We start from the raw sequence: 19,779 nt of genomic DNA on the forward strand, positions 1-19,779 counted from the left end.
ATTAAATTAAACCTAAAGCTGCTTCCGAATGTAGTAAACTGCAACCTACCTTAATATGTAAACAAACTGCAACCTAACTTGAGAGCATGTCTTTGGAACGAATAGCTGACTCTCAGCCAGGAGTCTCAGCCAATCATAGCAGCTGAGCTTTCAGCCAATCACAAGCTGCAAACTGCTCAGACATGTCCAAATAAGGCAAATGCTGAACTGTAGCCAATCAGGCTGTTTCGGTAGGTCATTTCCTTTTTCTGTCCATAAATACTGCCTGCCCACCTTGCTGGGCGGAGCTCTCTGAACTTTCACTCGTGTGGAGTGCTGCCGAAGTCATGAATCGTTTCTTTGCTCAAATAAACTAATCAATTTAATTTGTCTAAAATTTTTCTTTTACCAGTGGTAAATGCTGCTCAGCTGCTACAACTGACATCCTTACCAGTGAGCCTGAGTCCTCCAGGAGAGGTCGCACTAACGACTGAACTCAATGGTGCTGGCTGGAAGTAAGCTCCTCCTCATGTGCTCCCCCTCTGCCCACCTCCTCTGGGTGGGTCCAGGCCTGCACTGTTGCTACTAATGGTCTCCTGATGTGCCTTGCCCCATCCTTTGCCGCTTCAACTCATCTTCCATAATTTTGACGTGATGAGCTTCCTAAAGCAAATCCAATCTTGCTACTGCAGCTCACAAGCTTCTCTGCTGGTTCTGCTTTGGGGAAACAGCTGCCTCCTTGGCTTGGCAAAGACCATTTATAGACTGGTGCCAACACATTCCTTCAGCCTCGTCTCACAACCCTTCCCGCTACAGATGCCAAGTTCGATCTTGCTAGGCTGAACTTCTCATCGTTCCCTGAACAACATGCTCTGCATACATTGGAATGGTCTCCAGCCCATTCCCTTGGCAAACTCCTAAACAATCTTCAAGACCCATTACAAATGTCACCACTACGATGGGTTTCCTGACTCCTCCTCAGACAGGATGGTTATGGTGTTTTGTGCTCCCGCAGCATCTCTTGTAGACAATAGTGAGGGTCCCTGAGTTGCCCACCACATCAGGGACAGCATCTTGAGCCATTCCGTTGGAAATGTTAAAGGGAATGATAAACTTCCAAGGCTGGCAGTCTTGGGGCCACCCACGGAACTGGCAACTAGGTCACAGATGTGTGGCCTTAACCATGTCCCCAGCCCCTCAGGTGTCCATTCCCCCGACCCTACCCTGATGACTCTGAGGGAGATGTCTGAGCCAGCAGCACCAGCTGAGACTGAGAAACAAAAGAGGCAAAAAAAAAAGTAGAAGGGCGGTGGGTGACCACTGTACCCCGAGAGCAGGAGGGGCAAGCAGGCCATGTGCAGACCGAGCACACATCACCTCAGGTGGCCACGCCTCAAGCTTGGACTTTGACTGACTTGGATGGGCAGGCGGGCCAGGCTGTGCCCAGCAAGCAGCTGTGCCTGGGCTTCCTCATTCAGCCATAGTCACAGCCACCATGCCCGGGAGGACCTGGGAGCTGTGCCTGCTGCTTCTGCTGGAGCTGGGGCTGGGGTCCCAGGAAGCCCTGCTGCCACCCTGTGAGAGGTAGGCATGTGCGGAAGGCAGCTGGGGTTGGGGAGAATGCTAGGGTCTGGAAGGCTGGCGTGAGATCTCAAGCTCTGGGAGTCAGCCCTTAAGAGAGAAGAGGAAGGGAAGGAAAGGAAAGGAAAAAACAGGGAAGAGAAGAGAAGTAGGTTTCCTTGTGTTGCAGGCTCTGTCCTGGGCACTGGACCTCCAGTCCTGGGCAGACGGAGCTGCCTGAGGCTGGCCCAGGCACGGTCCACGAGCCTCCTGGACAGAGCCCGGCCTCCCGCCCTCTCTTCCTCCAAGCTGCCCCTTCAACTGTGCAGGGCTGTGCTCAGGATTGTTCTAGCAAACTTTGTGCCTGAATCCCCAGCCTGGGTGTGAGAGGAGGCCTAAGGGTCTGACCAGAGCACCCGGGTTTAAGCCCTGACCCCGACACTCGCTCTGTGACCCCGGGCAAGTCAAACCTCTTTCCTGAGCCTCAGTTTCTATCACCAGATGGCAGAGATGAGTGAGCCTGTCCTGCCTCCTGGACTCACAGGACATCATCCACTCTTCATGGCACATGGGTGTGTGGAGCTCTCCCCACACCGACTGTTTTTCCAGCTCTTGCAAGAGCAGCAATAATAGAAGAGAAACAGTGATAGAAGCACAATTGGAAGTAAAGCAAAGTCAGGGACCCACTGGTGGGAGTGAGCACAGGGTGTGTCAGAGAGGATGGGGGAAAAGGTGTCGCTGATATTTGAGCAGAATTGCGGAAGGAGCCATCCCTGAGCAGATATGAGAGAGGACAGTTCGGGCATGGAAACTCCAGTGCAAAGAGGGCTCTTCAAGGATTGGGAAGTAGGCCTGTGTGATTGGGACAGTGGGAACAGGGCCGGGGAGAGAGGGCCCCAGGCAAGAGGCTCCAGGGCTTGGGCTCCAGTGTTAGGAGTAGAGATGGAGGCAAGTGGTTCAACAGGGGATGTATATCAAAGGGTCAGTTGATGGTACGTGGCCGTGGTTGACTGTGGAATGCAAAGGGGAAAAGTGTACCTGGGATAGTTAATTGGTTTTGTCCTGTGCAATTATAAGGAGAATTTCTGAGAGGCTGTGTGATCAAGTGTTTTGTCAAGCATTAGGTCTTTGCCAAATGTATAGAAAGAGGACTGTGTTGGTGGTCTCTAAGACCACCCTCAGGTCAGTGATTCACTAGTAATCGCCAAATGATCATACCCATGGTTATGGTTTATTGCAGTGAAAGGAGACATATTAAAGCCATCAAAGGTGAAATCATATAGGGAAGCGTCCAAGGGAAAATGAGCTCAGTTTTGTAGTTTTTCTCTCCCAGTGGATTTATGGGGACAGCACTTAATTTTTCCAGCAACAATATGTCACGACACACATGAAGTGTTGCCAATCAAGGAAGCTAACTGAGTCTTGGTACCCAGAGTGTTTACTGGGGGTCAGTCACAGAGGCACAGAGCACCTGTGTGGTTGACCTTAGTTATGCTCCGGGTCTCCAAAGGCCCCCACCATAAATCACATTTGTGCATAAAATATCTGGCATGGCCCAAGCAAAGACTTATCAGGCAGTGTATTCCAGTAACTTAGAAGTTCATTTGTTTGGTTTTTGTGAGACAGAATCTCGCTCTGTTTCCTGGGCTAGAGTGCCATGGCGTCAGCCTAGCTCACGGCAACCTCAAACTCCTGGTCTCAAGTGATCCTCCTGCCTCAGCCTCCTGAGTAGCTAGTACTACAGGCACATGCCACCACACCTGGCTAGTTTTTTCTATTTTTACTAGAGGCAGGGTCTCACTCTTGCTCAGGCTGGTTTTGAACTCCTGACCTCAAGCTATCCTCCCACCTCAGCCTCCCAGAGTGCCAGTAACTTAAAAGTTGTCTCCCAGGGTCAGTCTGGGCCAGAACTTTCTTTTAAATGTTTAGGGTTTGAACATAGCCGATCTGCTGAGTCAACCCTTTCCTACATAAGCCACTTGTTACATAATGAAGAATTTGGTCTTTGTCTTGGGTTTCTGGAAGGTAATTGCTAAGCCCTTGGAATTTCCCTGGTGATAGGAGTGTCATTTTTACTCACAGTGGGCCCTGACAGTTTATGCTAATGAGGTTACTTATGGTCCCTAGGGAAGTTGGGGAACCCCTAAGTTTGTAGCCAGTTGGTCAGAAGTGCAGGTGGCCTGGGGACCCCTGAACTCGGGCTGGCGTCTGAAGTGAAGGCAGTCTTGCTGAGGACGGTGTCCTAACCTGTGCCTGGAGTCTGCACATACCCCAGATGATTAATGCCAGAATTAAACCGTAGTATTGTGGCTGGAGTCAGAAAATGTGTGATTTACTAGAATGGTCCTGATTCACTGTAACATAGGTTGAGAAGAGAAAGGACGAAAGGGAAGGGTTTGAGAAACCTTGCATTTCTGAGTGGCTACAGAGTCAGCCATGGTATGGAAGAGCAGTCAGTCATACTGCAATCAGTTACTAGAGGTAAAAGTTACTAACAGAATTTAGAGAATATGGATCCAACTTCTGAGGAGTTGACTCATGGATGCATAAGGAAATGCAAAATTACAAGAAAAAAAGCACAGCCAGGCTTGGTGGTTCATGGCCGTAATCCCAACACTTTGGGAGGCTGAGGTGCAAGAACTGCTTGAGGCCAAGAGTTTGAGGCCAGCCTGGGCAACATAGTGAGACCCCGTCTCTACAAAAAATAAAAAATTAGCTGAGTGTGGTGGCACGCACCTGTAGTCCCAGCTACTCAGGAGGCTGAGGTGGGAGGATTGCTTGAGCCCAGGAGTTCTCTAGGTTGCATTGTGCCACTGCACTCCAGCCTGGGTGACAGAGCAAGACTCCTATCTCTTTAAAAAAAAGGGAAAAAAAGCAAATATACAATCTCTATAAATTCTTCTCTATAATAGCTAAAATGAAAATAAGAGATGGGCCAAGCTTAGATTCTGGTCAGTGGAACTACAGCCTCTAGTCCGTGACACAGGAGCCCGTGCAGGTGGTACTGGTGGAGCCCTAACAGGCGCTATAATTAGATTTGGGGGATATAAAAATGCGAAGGCTGATGGGATTAATGTGAAAATTTGGGTGAAAAGTGAAATGTTTAAATAGGCTTTATGTGAAGTGGTTGCTTCTCCTTCACCTGAATGTTTTATGGAAATGGATACGTCTGACTAGGGAACAGTTCCCCCAGCTAGCACTGCGAAACCAAAACCTGTTGGTGTTGTCTGAATGGGGCCACAGTTAGGAATGCAAGAGTTGGTAGGATTAAGGTGAAAGTTTGGATGAAAATTGGTACGTTTGAATAGGTTTTATGTGAAATGGTTGTATCTCTTTTTCCTGAATGTATTATGGGGATTAATATTGTATCTGATCGGGGAACATTTCCACCCTCTAGGATTGCAAAGCAGAAGACATGTAAACCCACCCATCAAGCAATATTGATTGGCCATTCCAAACGGGACCCAATAAGATTGCCCAAGTCCACACTCTATGGAATATAGACTGGGCCTTAGAGCAAAAGCCTAGAGCACCTCCCAGCACCACTGCTGAGACTTTGGACTAGAGAATTTCCCTCTGAGAGGTAATTATTAGCTTGCTATCAGATATTATTTGTAATTGCCCCTTTGACTGAAGGACATAAGATAATCTTTTTTTTTTTTTTTTTTTTTTTTTTGAGACTGAGTCTCGCTTTGTTGCCCAGGCTAGAGTGCCGTGGCGTCAGCCTAGCTCACAGCAACCTCAAACTCCTGGGCTTAAGCAGTCCTTCTGCCTCAGCCTCCCGGGTAGCTGGGACTACAGGCATGTGCCACCATGCCCGGCTAATTTTTTCTATATATATTTTAGTTGGCCAGATAATTTCTTTGTATTTTTAGTAGAGACGGGGTCTCACTCTTGCTGAGGCTGGTCTCGAACTCCTGACCTCGAGCGATCCACCCGCCTCGGCCTCTCAGAGTGCTAGGATTACAGGCATGAGCCACCGCACCCGGCCCATAAAATAATCTTGAAACCTGAAATACCTATGGTATCCCGGACGATGTTGGAGGAATGCTCTTACAGGATGGGCAGTGCCAGAAGAGTTCTATAATAAAATGGAAATGGCTTATGCAGGGACCTGCTACTGGGGGAATGCAGAGTTACTCATTGTATTCAAGAGCAGGTAGACTCTTTTCCCTTAGTACTGACTTTGGAATCACCCAACGAGTGCCGGATTCTCCTGCCACTTGGACAGTGCCCTATAAACTGCTCTTGATTGACCAGCAAAGAGCTGTGTGGCTTACGGGTGGCAGTTCCAAGGTGAACAAACAGCACACTGTTTGGAAGGCTGCCAATCTCATCGGAGAAGGCAAAAGCAAATCAGCTCTGCGGGCTGAACTGCATACACTTTGCCACAGTACTTGGATTTTTACTGACTCTTGGGCAGCAGCCAATGGCCTGGCCATATGGTCGGGCAGAAGAGCAATGGAAACCTGGTCTATCAGAGCAATGCCCTCATGGAGCGCAGCCCTATGGGAATCACTACAGGAATTTTAGGAGTGCATCAAAGCAGGACATGTTGATGCCCATCAGTTGTTTTCCAGCATCAGCTGGCAGTGGGGGCAGCAAGTGGGCATCCCTGAATGCACACCCGAGGGGGCTACCTGGGTCCATGAAACGAGTGGACACTGGGGGCGGCAGCAGTGAGAGATGAGCTGAATCTGGATCTGTTCCTCTTGTTTCCTCTGAGGCACAAAATACCCATAAGAACTTTCCTGTCTGCTAGTAAGGGAGACAGAGGCTGCAACATGACTATGGGGCAGATTGTCCTGGAGGGAAGGCCCTGCACCCAGCTGGCAAGTTGGACCGATGCTGGCAGGCCTGGAAGGCTACAAATGGGTCCTGGCAGGACGAGACACTGACTCTGGACTGGGCTTTGCATAGCCTGTGGTAGATGCAAATGCTCAAAATACTGTAAAATGGCCCGAACAAAGATACTGCACCAATCTGGACCACTGAGCTACATTTCTTCAGACCCAGGGACACACTTTCATTTTCAAAGTAGTGGTTTGATGGAGAATTGGAATGGGCAGTTGACACATTTGCTGTCTAAAGCAGGGGGAGATAAAGGCAGGAAAGGCTGGTTATCTAGCTACGTTGGGGCTGACAGTGAATACAGCTGTATTGCCCGCTGGCCGGGACAGCCCACTAGTTCTGTCCTACGTAGCCCTACCCTGTAAGAACGGGAGTGCACTGGAGGCGAGGCACTTGCTAGATTAGTGTTGCTACCTGCAATCTGGGTAAGCACAGTGGCCAAACCTAATAACTGTCCTTTCCAAAGGTGGAAAAGTTGAGGTATAAATGGAGAGAAAGAAGAATAGTAGCTGGGGGCAAAGGAATGAATAAATGGATTAATAACAAATGCCATGAGGGAAATTTGATATTATATTAGTGCTTTGAAAGAGGCTCAGAGAAAAAGATGATGTTGCCTCTTAGCTCAATTATACTTGACATTGAAAGGCTGAAGCCGTATATTACCAAGACCACTCCTGTTTTGGAATCTGTCAAGATCAGAAGGGAACCTGAGAACCCAAGTGGCCTTGTCGTGGGAGACATTTTGTCATATGATCTGATGATGGACTGGACTGATTATTAATGGCAAAAGGACTCTAGTAATGTGCCAACATCTTTTGACTTTTATTTTTCAGGTTACATCTACCATAGTGCAATATGGTAAAACACTGGCATTATCGGTAAAATTATAATATTCATTTTGATGGCACATGTGTTATGAAATTGAGTTAAAAGCCTCCTTTCTCTACCTCCACACTAACTCCCCTAAATTTGGGGTATATTCATGTCGGTACTATTTCTTTATCTGTTTAAAAAAAGGCTATACCAAAGGTAGATACTCAGGCAAGTATGCCTATTTTGCTATAAGGCTGCGGTCCCCAACCCCCCACTCCAACCCGGGCTGGGGCTTGTTAGGAACCAGCTGCACATCAACTGCCTGAGCTCCACCTCCCATCCCCCACCCAGTCCAGAAAAATTGTCTTCCATGAAACTTAGGAATGCCCCCCCCCCGCCGTGATCACAGCAGGAGGGAAGCTTCATCTGTATTTACAGCCACTCCGCCCCCCATGGCTCGCATCACCACCTGAGCCCCGCCTCCCCTTCTCCACCCCTGCATTTCCCCCACCCCCATCTGTGGAAAAATTATCTTCTGTGAAACTAGTCCCTGGTACCAAAAAGATTGGGGACTGCTGCTATAAGGAAGCTGTACTCAAGCAGGAGTGGGAAAACTGCAGCCTTCTGATTTCAAGATTGTTCTTTTTTAAGCACTAAAGGAGGCAAGAAAAGCTTCATCTTTGTCTGTTGCACCCCCTTTTTTTTTTTTTTTGAGACAGAGTCTCATTTTGTTGCCCGGGCTAGAGTGAGTGCCATGGCGTCAGCCCAGCTCACAGCAACCTCAAACTCCTGGGCTTAAACGATCCTACTGCCTCAGCCTCCCCAGTAGCTGGGACTACAGGCATGTGCCACCATGCCTGGCTAATTTTTTCTATATATACTTTTAGTTGTCCAGATAATTTATTTCTATTTTTAGTAGAGACGGGGTCTCACTCTTGCTCAGGCTGGTCTCGAACTCCTGACCTCGAGTGATCCACCCACCTCAGCCTCCCAGAGGGCTAGGATTACAGGTGTGAGCCACCATGCCTGGCCTACACCCCTTTTAATAAAAGGATTTGTTCTGTAAAATTTGGATTCAGTCAAAAGGCTGCACTGAAGGACCTAGAAAGCCACCTGTGGCCTTAAGCCTGCAGGTTCCCCACTACTGACAGGTGGCCTGTTCTTTGACCTGGGTTCCTGGAAGGTAACTTCTAAGCTCTTGGAATTTCCCAAATGCTAGGCATGTCTTTGATATTCAGGGCAAGGCTCTAGGTAGCTTATGCTAATGAGATGATGGGGGGTGAGCAGCGGTGGGGCAGACCCTGCCAGAAACACCAACCATGTGTTTAGAAGGTGGAGCTTTGAGCCCCGTGATATCAGCCTGACCTCCCAATCTCCAGGGAGGGCAGTGGGGCTGGAGATTGGTTTCCATTGCATGGCCAATGATTCAATCAATTGCACCTGCATAAACTGTGGACACCAAACGTCAGTGGAGCTTCCCAATTGGTGAGCTTGTGGATGTGCTGGGAGGGGGATGCATCCTGACTCCACAAGGAAAGGATGTTCTGCATTCAGGACCCCCCCAGAACTCACCTTGTATGTCTCTTCCTTTGGCTGATCCCGATTTGTATTCTTATGATAAAACTATAATTGTTAAGTACAGCACTTTCCTGAATTCTACAAGTCATAGCAAATTATCAAATGTGAGGGGGTGTGGAAACCCCCAAATTTGTAACCAGTTGGTCAGAAGTGTGAGTGGCCTGGGGACCCCCAAACTTGCAGCTGGTATCTGACATAAGGGCAGTTTTATCAGACTGAGCCCTTAAACCTGCAGAATCTGCGCTAACTCCCGTGGTGAGCATCAGAACTGAATTGCAGTACACAACCACCCCTGCAGCCCTTGGCCTGGGCTCAGCAAAACCATCCTATTTGTCTGAACATCCACATTTAGTGCAGCATTTACATAATATACACAGTAATAGTATCGGTATGACTATGCCTAATATTTGGAGGCTAGGGAAAGATTTAAAGAAACTTATCTGATCATAAAGCCATTATATACATATTCATATTTTTGTAGTAATTTGATTATTCATTTCCCTTCTTGATCTGCTGCTATTTGTACCTTATGATAAACTTGTGCAGAACTACTTAACATAGAAATTAGCTAAAGTTCTTCCTCAGGCCAGTCATTTTTTATTGGTATTACATCCTGAGAAGGCTATAACTCAGTCTCTCAATCTATTTAATCATCATTATCAGTGCTACCATATGACTTACTTATATAAAGTAGTTGAATCTTACCAACAAGGCTAGGGCTACACCATTTCATGCTACGGTCATAGCACTATTCATTACAGAGAAATCTCTAAGAATTACAGAGCTGTTTCCTATGCCTCCCAGATGGAAATGGACCTTGCCCATACACCATTATTATGAACAGGCATCATTGCAAGTGGCCATGATTTGGTTATTTCTGGGTTCCAAGTGGGTTGGGGACAAAGCTAGTCACCATGTCTCACTTCCACTGGGTGCCATTCTATGGCAGGGCCCATCTCCCTCCTATGGGGAGGGCACGGGTGGTATTCAGAATAGTTTCTATCCTTGTTAGTTGTACCACACGGTGTGTCTTCTTCTGATATTCTTGGGGCAAGAGCAGTCATAGCGTGTCAGTGTACATTACAAGTTCCCCTAGAAACTTCCATAAGTTTGGGGGCTATAAGATTCCCACAGGTGTGCCACTTGAGCCTCAGCAGCTAGGACGAAGGGCATTGCCCTGTGGCTACCTGGACATTGATCTGTATTAAAATAGTCAAGAGGCCCAGCTGGGTAGAGCATAGGCCCTTTCCCAGTGCTGGGTCCTGGCATTATCCCAGCATCAGTTGTTGACTCCGCCTGACCCACGTCACCGAAGCTCGTCGTCTTTCCAGGCCTTGCTTTCCTCCTGGAAGAGAACTCCCTCTAACCTGGTTGTTCTAGTTAATATACTTTTGTCCTCTGAATGCTTCTCCGAATTAGAAGTACAGTTGTTAAGCGTGGGGGGACTTCTCTCTCCTAAAGCCCCTTTCTATCTCACGGGCCAATGTTGTTTAATACACCATGTGTGTTGTTGCCATTGTGTATTAAAGGCCCAAGTGCAGATAAGGTGCATGTTTTGACCCAAAATTGGTGGGTCCCCGTAATGGGCTAGATGAGTGGTCATCACACCTACATGTAAGTTATTTTGAGAATGCCATGAGGCCTCCCACAGCCTGTCTTGTCTCGGGATGGGGCTATTCCTTAGGAGAATTTGGACCTACCCTGTGATGCCCACTGCTTTAATGCCATAAGAAACCCATTCTTTTCTATTCTGTTTAGTAGCTTTCCATCCACAAAAGCAAGGGTGACCTGCACGTGTGCATGTAGCACACTGTGGCATGCTGGCCATGCTGCTGCTGTATTTTGTCTTTTATAAGCAGGGACCTTTCTAAGCACTTGATGATCAAGGTTTACAGTTCCTTGGTGATTAGTCTGCCAGGAGCTGTAAACCACACAGTCCAAAGACTCAGTAGGGAGTAGTTCCTGGAAATTCCTTCCCAAATGATACACTTTGTAGTGGACTGAACCTGAAAACTAAGAGTCAAAACACTGGCGCACGGCTAGAGTTGCATTCACTCGTCAACAGTTGGTCTTCCTCACCATCCCACCATGTGACCGAATCCCAGAGCGGTGCCACTCAGGTCTGCAGGCTGCCATTCGACCTTGTCAGGTCCCAAAAGCAGGAGTGGTCTTGGCAAATGTGTGGCTTCCCCCTTTCAGGCATCGGATATCATCGTGCTAAGAGAATATTTTCTTGTTCTCTCTCCAAGCACGTATGTGGTGTTGGATTTCCCTCATTGCATAACCCATTTATACATTCCTTTACCCTCAGCTGCTATTTCTCCTTCTCCCCATTTGTCATTGATTTTTACCAAACTTTTCCACCTTTGGAAGGGACATTAGGTTTGGCCACTGTGCTGAAACATGTTGCCAGCAGCAGTACTAGTCTAGCAAGGGCCCTGCCCTCAGTCACTCCCATACATACAGAGTAGGGTGACAAAGGTGCAGAACTAGCACTATCTCGACCACTAGATAATACCGCTGCATTCACCAACAACCCCAATGTAGCCGGATGGGGTGAAGACACAGCCTACCCCACCCAGCCCTTAGGAATTCTCGCATAAAGGTTTACAGGCACAGTTACAGCTTCTTGCTTGGGAATCATCCCTTCTTCTGACACCCACAGTTGTAGTCCTGGTCCTGGGACCACTGTATCAGGTAAGAACAAAGTAGTTGAGGTGATGTGGGAAAAAATTGTATAGTCATACCCGCAACCTCCTCCACCCCTCTTCCCTGCATCCCCCAGAAAAACAGAGGAATCTGTGCAGTGGGAACCCTCCCTTTGCCCCACTCATGGTGAGTGTGTGCACACACGTGTGAAGGTGTGTAAGCCAGCCCTTCTTGCGTTTATCTCCCCCATTCTAGACAACAAGTGTTTTAATTGCCTGTTACAATTCTCTATTAAACCACTACTCTGGGCTGGGCGCTGTGGCTCATGCCTGTAATCCTAGCACTCTGGGAGGCCGAGGCAAAAATAAAAAAAAAACAAAAACCACTACTCTAAAGATAATATGTAACATGATATGTCCATTTAATATAATATTGCTTGCCCTACTGTTGGACAATTTGGTCTATAAATTGTGTTCCTCGATCTGAAGAAATGTAACTTGGTGGTCTAAATTGGTACAGTATCATCTGTTCCAATATAGCATTTTATAGTATTTTGGGCATTTGCATCTACAATCAGGTATGCAAAGCTACTTTAATGTACCCTTAGTTTCTTTATTTTTTTTGAGACACAGTCTCGCTCTGTCGCCTGGGCTAGAGTGCTGTGGTGTCATCCTAGCTCACAGCAACCTCAAACTCCTGGGTTCAAGTGATCCTCCTGCCTCAGCCTCCCAAGTAGCTGGGACTACCGGCACTCACCACAACACCCGGCTAATTGTTCTATTTTTCGTAGAGTCAGGTCTCACTCTTGCTCAGGCTTGTCTTGAACTCCTGAGCTCAAGCGATCCTGCTGCCTCAGCCTCCCAGAGTGCTAGGATTACAGGCGTGAGCCACCGTGCCCGGCCCACACTTAGTTTTCCATAGTGGTTCCCATAGGGTCATGTCCCACGTGGGTATCCCTGTAACAGTTCAGTTTTTCACTGCCTGTCTACCAGGCCATTTGGCCACTGCCCATGAGTCAGTAAAAACCCAAATATAGGGGCTTTTATCATTCAATTCTTCCATCATTGCAAGAAAAACACGTGCAATTCAGTCCACTGAGCTGATTTGTTCTTACCTCCTTCAAAGATTTTCCATCAGCCAGTCAGAGCGCCATGGCCTTCCTAACAAGATTCTGTCTGTCTACCCATAAACCAAGCAGCTTTATTTGGTCAGTTGAGAGCTCTTCCTAGGGCCCCTCCTGGGCGGCATCGGCTCCTTAGGTGCTTCCGAGGTCGGCCCTAGGGGAAAGAGGCTCTCTGCTCATGGATACCGCGTGCACCTCCTTGAGTTCCTGGAGCAGCATGTTCCTGAATACTCCATTTCCGTTTTATTAAGGAACTCTTCTGAGCACCACTTTCATCAGTGTTCCTCTGACATTACCCAAGACATTGTGGGTATTTTAGTTTCAGGATTACTTTGTGTCCTGTAGCCACGGTGGCAGTTTCAACAAACACCCAAGAGCAAGCTAGTAATTGTCTCTCAAATGGCATCGACCATATGCTGTGCCTGGAAATTTTCTGGTCCCTGGTCTCAGCCATCACCACTGGGTGCACCTCATGGGCTTTTGCCATGAGCCCTTCTGATGGAGTTTACACCGGCCTATTGCACGGAGAACTGGCTCACAGCAGCACTCCAGCTTCTACCATGTCACTCATTAAAGTGCCAACCTCCTTTTGCCCATCAGCTATTCTACACCCTTTCATGTTAGCAACCAGTGTGGACTCAGGCAACTGTAATGGTCCTTTACTGTACCAAGACTCTGCTTGTTCTCTCAGCCCTGGAGGTCACTCTCACCCAGAAACTCCTACTACAAACACATAGGCACACCGTACACGCACACACATGCACACACATGCACTCACATAACCCTTGTCCAGTTCCAGGTAACATGCCCTGACCAGTCTGCCCCAGACTCTAGCACTCTTTTCTGCTCTAATAGGGTGGTAGCGGTGGCCTGACCGGCTCCCATCCCTGTCTCTGCAGCCAGATTTACTGCTACGGGGAGCTCCTGCACCAAGTTCAGATGGCCAAGCTCTACCAAGATGACAAGCACTTTGTGGACATGCCACTGTCCACAGCCCCAGGTGAGGCACCTGGGGGCTCACCTTCTCCTGAACTTTCTCCCCAAAGAGGCCAGGGGGCAAGACCAGGCAGAGAGGCCCCTCTGATCAGGCCCCCTGCTGTCCCCTCCCTGCTGCCTGCTCTCCAGACATAGTCCTGCAGAGCTTCAGCAAGCTGTCCGAGGCCCACAACCATAGCATCCCCACGCAGCAGCTGCAGGCGTTTGTTGCAGAACACTTCCAGGACGTGGGGCAGGAGCTGCAGTCCTGGACCCCTGTGGACTGGAAAGACAGGTAGAACTCTGGGCAGGGAAAAGCAGAGGGCCCCTCCAACACGGCTGCCTCCTTGAACCCTGTGGGGCCGGCCCTTCTCCAGCCCCCAGTTCCTGCAGAAGATCTCGGACGCCAAGCTGCGTGCCTGGGCAGGGCAGCTGCACGAGCTCTGGAAGAAGCTGGGGAAGAAGGTATCAGTGTCCTGGGGCCACCCAGGGCCTGGCAGAGGGGTCTGGGGCTGGGAGAGAGGTATGCCCACAGTGCTCCCAGAACACAGATCGGGGGGCTCCTTTCCTGAGAACACAGTCCCCCACTCCCTGGGTCCCCAAATGAAAGCTCTCTAGAAAGAATTTCTGGAGTTAGAAGGAGTACTTCTAACTCCTCACCTCCTCCAGGAAGGCTCCCCAGCCTCCCCGAGGCAAACCTCACCTCGCCTGTCCTGCCTCCAACACTGCTCTTGCATCACCTGCTAAATGTTCACGTACCTGCTGGGCTGTCTCCCTTCCCTAAGCTCCTGGGGCCAGGCCTCTCTCTCAGGAACAAAACGTGCTACGCTGCGTGTGGCCAAGTGTGTGCTCAGCACAGTCCTGAGCTGCTTTCTCTCCTCTCTCTGAGGCTCTGCGAGGGCAGAGGTTGCCCAAGGCCACACAGGACACCCATGCTCTCTGCTCCCACTCAGCCCCTGTGCCCTGGCACTCACTGGCACAAGTGCTGCTCAGGGCTCCTTCGCTAGCTCGGGTTGCCTTCCTCACCTGCCCTCAGGGGCACCCATGGAAAAAACCTGAACCCCGTTCTCTGTTCTCTCAAAATGCCTGAGACAGACTTGCCTCTCCCCACCACCAAAACACATGTACAGAAATCGTGGGAATAGCCGGCCGCCATGGTGCACACCTGTAGTCCCAGCTGCCAGGAGGCTGAGGCAGGAGGATCACTTGAGTGATCAGGGCTCGTACACACCGTCAAGTTGAGCTGGGACTCCAGAGGCTGGCACAGGGGTGGTAAGGACACCAAGGCGCCCAGCGCTGGGCCTCGACCACATGGCTAAGCTGCAGCAGAGCCAGAGCTCAAGCCCAGCTGTCTGGCTCCGAAGCCCATGGTTGCCAGGGCCTCCACGCCCAGCCTCCTGCAGCCTCCACTTCCATGGGGATTCTAGGCTCCCTGTGGCTTTCCTCTCTTTCCTGACTCCAGATGAAGCCAGAGGTTCTCAGCCAACCTGAGCGGTTCTCACTGATCTACGCGGACCACCCCTTCATCGTGCCTGGCGGGCGCTTTCTCGAGTTCTACTACTGGTGAGAGGCCAGGGGGCCTGCAGGGGCCAGCAGTGGTGGAGAACCCAGGGCCAGTAGGGTGTGCAGGGCCGACGGAGGCAGCAGGGTGATGGCTGAGCTGCCCCTCCCCCCAGGGACTCCTACTGGGTGATGGAAGGTCTGCTCCTCTCTGAGATGGCCCAGACGGTGAAGGGCATGCTGCAGAACTTCCTGGACCTGGTGAAAACGTGAGAGGGGGCTGGGCACCTCCAGCCCGGGGGTGGAGGAGAAGCAGGTGTGCCTTGGGCCTGGAACCGGATTTGTCTTGGTGCTAGTCGCTAGGCAGAGGGCATCTCAGCAGGCCTCCCTCTCGGCAGCTATGGGCATGTCCCCAATGGCGGGCGTGTGTACTACCTGCAGCGGAGCCAGCCCCCACTCCTGACGCTCATGATGGATCGCTACCTGAATTACACCAACGATACCACCTTCCTGCAGTGGGTACCCCAGCCTGCCCTGCAGGCCCACGCCATCCCTCAGACCTCCCAGGGCCGGGGTGGGGGTGGCGTGCCTGGGCTGACGTGCTGCCTGGGCCCACCCCAGGGAGAACATTGAGACCTTAGCTTTGGAATTGGACTTCTGGACTACGAACAGGAGCGTCTCTGTGAGCTTGGGAGGAAAGAGCTATATCCTGAATCGCTATTATGTCCCTTATGGGGGACCCAGGTGAGAAACTGCCCAACCCACCCCTCAATCTCTTAGCCACTCACTCTGCTTTGAGCATCACAACACCCCTGGGCAGGAGAGGGTGACTTAGCTTGCTCTCTTGGACAACTGCGGGCTGAGGGGGCCCGAGGGTAGCTGGGTCAAAATGGCTCAGCCTCCTGGTTGGGCACAGGGGGGCTTAGCACCTGCTAGTAACCGGCCACCCTTTCTGCCCTTCGCCAGGCCGGAGTCCTACAGCAAAGATGCAGAGCTGGCAGACACCTTGCCGGAGGGTGAGCAGCAGCGGGGTGGGAGGGCCAGGGGCAGGGTGGCTGGGTGGCTGTGTGTGTCGGGCCTGGTCCCCCATCGGGGGCTGCCTCAACCTGCAGCCAGGACTGGCTGGGCTCCCTGCTCTGTCCTCCCAGGTGACCAGGAGGCTCTGTGGGCCGAGCTCAAGGCTGGGGCCGAGTCTGGCTGGGACTTCTCTTCACGCTGGCTCATCGGGGGCTCAAACCCCAACTTGCTCAGCAGCATCCGAACCAGCAAACTGGTGCCTGTTGACCTGAATGCCTTCCTGTGCCAAGCAGAGGAGCTGATGAGCAACTTCTACGCCAGACTGGGTGAGCACCAGTGGGGGACAGGGTTGTTGAGGTTGGGTTCCTGCCTGAGCCTTGGCAATAGAACTGGAAGGAGAACCCTGGGAGGAAGGGCCTTCAGCTGCCCGCCTGCGCTGGTGTACCAGCGGACAGGACAAGTGGAGCCTACCCTGATCTTCCCACTCCTCCTCCTCCTCACCGTGAGGGCCTCTGGGGCCTGTGAAGAGACCCGAGTCCACACGTCCCAAATCCCTGCACTCCATCTCCTCAGACAGCTGCCCCCTGACCCTCAGAGCTAGGGCACCCTGCACAGCCAGTGCCCTCGGGAGGGTGGACCTGGGGACAGGCCAGTGCAGACCCCGGGAGCAGTGCAGGGCCATCTGCTCAGGGAAGTCCAGGACCCAGAGGCCTGAAATGCGGGGGGCTCCAGGGAGGCCTGTCTCCTTGGTCCTCAGGATGCCTCAGCCCCTGCAGAGGAACACAGAGAAGGCCAAAGTAGGGAGATGAAAGGTACAGGGCCCGAAGGTGGGGCCCTGGCTGCTCGGCCTAAAGCAGTGCTGCCCCAGGGAACGACTCCCAGGCCAGGAAGTACAGGACCTTGCGGGAACAGCGCTTGGACACCCTGAGCGCCGTCCTGTGGGATGAGGACAGTGGTGCCTGGTTCGACTACGACCTGGAGACCGGGAAGAAGAACCAGGAGTTTTACCCATCCAACCTCACTCCGCTCTGGGCCGGCTGCTTCTCTGACCCTGGCGTCGCAGACAAGGCCCTGAAATACCTGGAGGTGAGGACACAGCAGGCGGGGCTGTCCCACTGGAGGCAGGACTGTCCCCTCCTGACTCTGAGCAGGACCTGGCAGCTGCCAGCCACTCCCTCCTGCTGTGCCCCTTGTCTTAGCTGCGGGTCCCCCTGGAGCCACCAGGGGGAAGCTGTGAGCCAAGTAGACAAAGGCCAGGAAGGGGACATCTGGTTTCCCACAGGGCCCAGCATCCTGGCTCCCCATCCAGGCCCCACCCACAGTCACAGTGTGTGGAACCTTCTAGGACAGCCAAATCCTGACCTACCAGTATGGGATCCCGACCTCTCTCCAGCAGACAGGCCAGCAGTGGGACTTCCCCAACGCCTGGGCCCCCCTGCAGGACGTGGTCATCAGAGGTAGGGAGGCAGGCATGGCGGAGCCCCGGGCCTTCCCCTGCTCCGGCGTGTAGAGGGCCGGCCTCCCTGGGGCTGGGGACGTGTGAACAAAGGACACAGGGCCCCTGGCCTTCCTCCCGCTCTGCTCTCCCGGCCCCCGCTCAGCAAACACTTGTGTCCAGCCCGCCCGGCCAGTGGAATCCGCCCTCTGTTCTCCCTCCAAACCCCAGCCCGAGATGAAGGGTGGCTTGGCCTGTGGTCCCAGGAGGAGGTCTTGGGGCCCAGACCCCTTTCCCCCCTTGGGGAGAGTGAGGCTCGGCCTCTGCTCTCCCTGCCTGGGACGGGGGCCCTGGAGAGTCAGGGTGCTGCCTGGGGTGGGGTCTAGGCCTGGCCAAGTCGTCTTCACCTCGGGCCCAGGAAGTGGCTTTCCAGCTGGCCCAGAACTGGATCCGAACCAACTTTGATGTCTACTCCCAGACGTCAGCCATGTATGAGAAGGTGAGCTGGCCCTGAGCTGTCCCAGTGTCCCACCAGGGCCCCCGCCCCTCGGGGACGTGGGGGTGTCTGGCTCTGCAAGCCCAGCCCAGGGTCAGTGCAGCCTGGACAGTGGCGGCGCCCAGTGGCCATCTCTGGGCACTGCAGGGGCCAGAGCTGCAGGCCAGAGTGGCTTCTCCCCAGGGGCCCCCATGTTGCCCTTGGGGTTGGGGTTGGGGTCATTGGGTCACAGGCAGTGCCTGACCTACAGCCTGTCCTCTTGTCCCCAGTATGACATCAGCAACGGTGGACAGCCTGGTGGTGGAGGGGAGTATGAAGTTCAGGTGAGCAGGCTGGGGTGAGCTGGCCAACAGTTTACAGGGAAGCCCTGGGCTCTGCTGGCCCCCAAGACTGACCGTGGCCCCCCAGGCCTCAGTGTGCTCACCGGCATGTGGGCCCATGGGAGGTGCTGACTGGTGCTCCGTGGTACCCCTGGGGCTAGGCAGGGCCAGAGCCCCTGGGTAGAGATCCCACATCCCCAGAGGGCTTGGAACTCCCCAGGGACCTGGCCCCACTGGCCATGCTTGTCTCCAGGAGGGGTTTGGCTGGACCAATGGAGTGGTCCTGATGCTCCTGGACCGCTATGGTGACCGGCTGACCTCGGGAGCCCAGCTGGCTTTCCTGGAGCCCCGCTGCCTGGTGGCTGCCCTTCTGCTAAACTTCCTGGTCAGCCTCCTGCCACGGTGACAGCCTCACCATCCTTCCTGCCCTCCCCACACCTGTCCCCTGCTCCTGCCCCATTAAACACCAGTACCTGCCTCCTCCCGGCCTGGCCTCTGTTCAGAGTGGAGTGGGGCAGGTCCCTCCTGGAACCTTGAATAGGGTGGAAATCCTGTTTTGGGGGAGACGTGGCCCTACAACTCCAAGTGCCCCAGGCCCACGCATACCACCTGGCCTTCCACACAGTTACGTAGTCCAAAGGCTTTATTGTTCTGCTGAAATGCTTACAAATACTGAAAAACACCCAGCCTGGACCAAGGGCCCAGGGCCAGGAAGGAGGGCAGGGGTGGTGGGCTTAGTGTTAAGGCATGAAGGGGAGGCCAGACAGCTGGGGCCTGGTCCTCCACTCTCCATTCCATCACCCTTCCAAGGCTGGCGGGAGGGTGGTGGCACCTCAGGGCCCTTCCCCTCTGCTGCTTCCTCTCCTGCTTGGGCTTTTCCTGTGGGAGCACCAGAGCAGCCCTCTTCCCTGTCAGAAACTCAACCCTGTACAGAAGCCAAGGATGGCCCTTCCACCTTCCTTTGCCATCCGTATTGCTCCTCTGCTCAGATCCCCGGCTTCGTCCCTTCTGGCTCTAAGCAAGGCACGAGTGGAAGGGAGGACTGGACTGGGCCGGCAGGCTGTGCATCAGAGCCGGAGACACAGGCCGGGGGCAGGGAGAAGGTGTTCAGTCCCTTCCCCCCAGCATGAGACGCCCACGGGGGGGCTGGAGAGATGATGGCACGTACCCTCAGATGGCCCACAGCTGAAACAGTGGGCAACTGGTATGTAACCATGGCGACAAAGCAGTTACTATGGTGACCATGGTGATGGGTCTGCTACAAGGGGATGGGGCTGGGACCTCAAGGATGATGCTTGAGATCTCTGGCCCTTGAGCAAAGTAATAAAAAGTATAAAGGAAGGGAGAGCAAGGGGCAGAGCGGGTTTGAGAAGTAGCCGCCTGAGCTGTTACCCCCCTGGGGGCGAGGCTCTGCTCCGCCCGCAAGGCTCCTGCAAAGGGGGCTGAGGCAAGGGGGGATCTTTGGCAGATTATGGTACCATAA

The 19,779-nt window shown here is 52.5% G+C and overlaps 1 protein-coding gene across 1 annotated transcript; it reads left to right on the forward strand.

The window, feature by feature from the left end:
- Window positions 1–1,416: 1,416 nt before the first annotated feature.
- Window positions 1,417–18,768, forward strand: LOC123641508 (trehalase). Its single transcript, XM_045556342.1, has 15 exons — window positions 1,417–1,563; window positions 13,453–13,553; window positions 13,679–13,823; window positions 13,906–13,993; window positions 14,991–15,091; window positions 15,205–15,297; window positions 15,427–15,543; window positions 15,650–15,772; window positions 15,995–16,044; window positions 16,177–16,371; window positions 16,914–17,131; window positions 17,391–17,502; window positions 17,867–17,979; window positions 18,246–18,299; window positions 18,550–18,768. The coding sequence occupies exons 1-15, from the start codon at window positions 1,475–1,477 to the stop codon at window positions 18,700–18,702; spliced, it is 1,752 nt and encodes a 583-aa protein (XP_045412298.1). The 5' UTR covers window positions 1,417–1,474; the 3' UTR covers window positions 18,703–18,768.
- Window positions 18,769–19,779: the final 1,011 nt, after the last annotated feature.

This window comes from Lemur catta, chromosome 7 (genome assembly GCF_020740605.2).
Source record: "Lemur catta isolate mLemCat1 chromosome 7, mLemCat1.pri, whole genome shotgun sequence".
Classification (NCBI taxonomy): Eukaryota; Metazoa; Chordata; class Mammalia; order Primates; family Lemuridae; genus Lemur; species Lemur catta.

Coding starts and splice junctions, on each gene's coding strand:
- LOC123641508 (XM_045556342.1), top strand. CDS start 1,475: ATGCCCGGGAGGACCTGGGAGCTGTGCCTGCTGCTTCTGCTGGAGCTG. Junction 13,554..13,678: donor GCCACTGTCCACAGCCCCAG/GTGAGGCACCTG, acceptor CCTGCTCTCCAG/ACATAGTCCTGCAGAGCTTC. Junction 16,045..16,176: donor GGCAGACACCTTGCCGGAGG/GTGAGCAGCAGC, acceptor CTGTCCTCCCAG/GTGACCAGGAGGCTCTGTGG.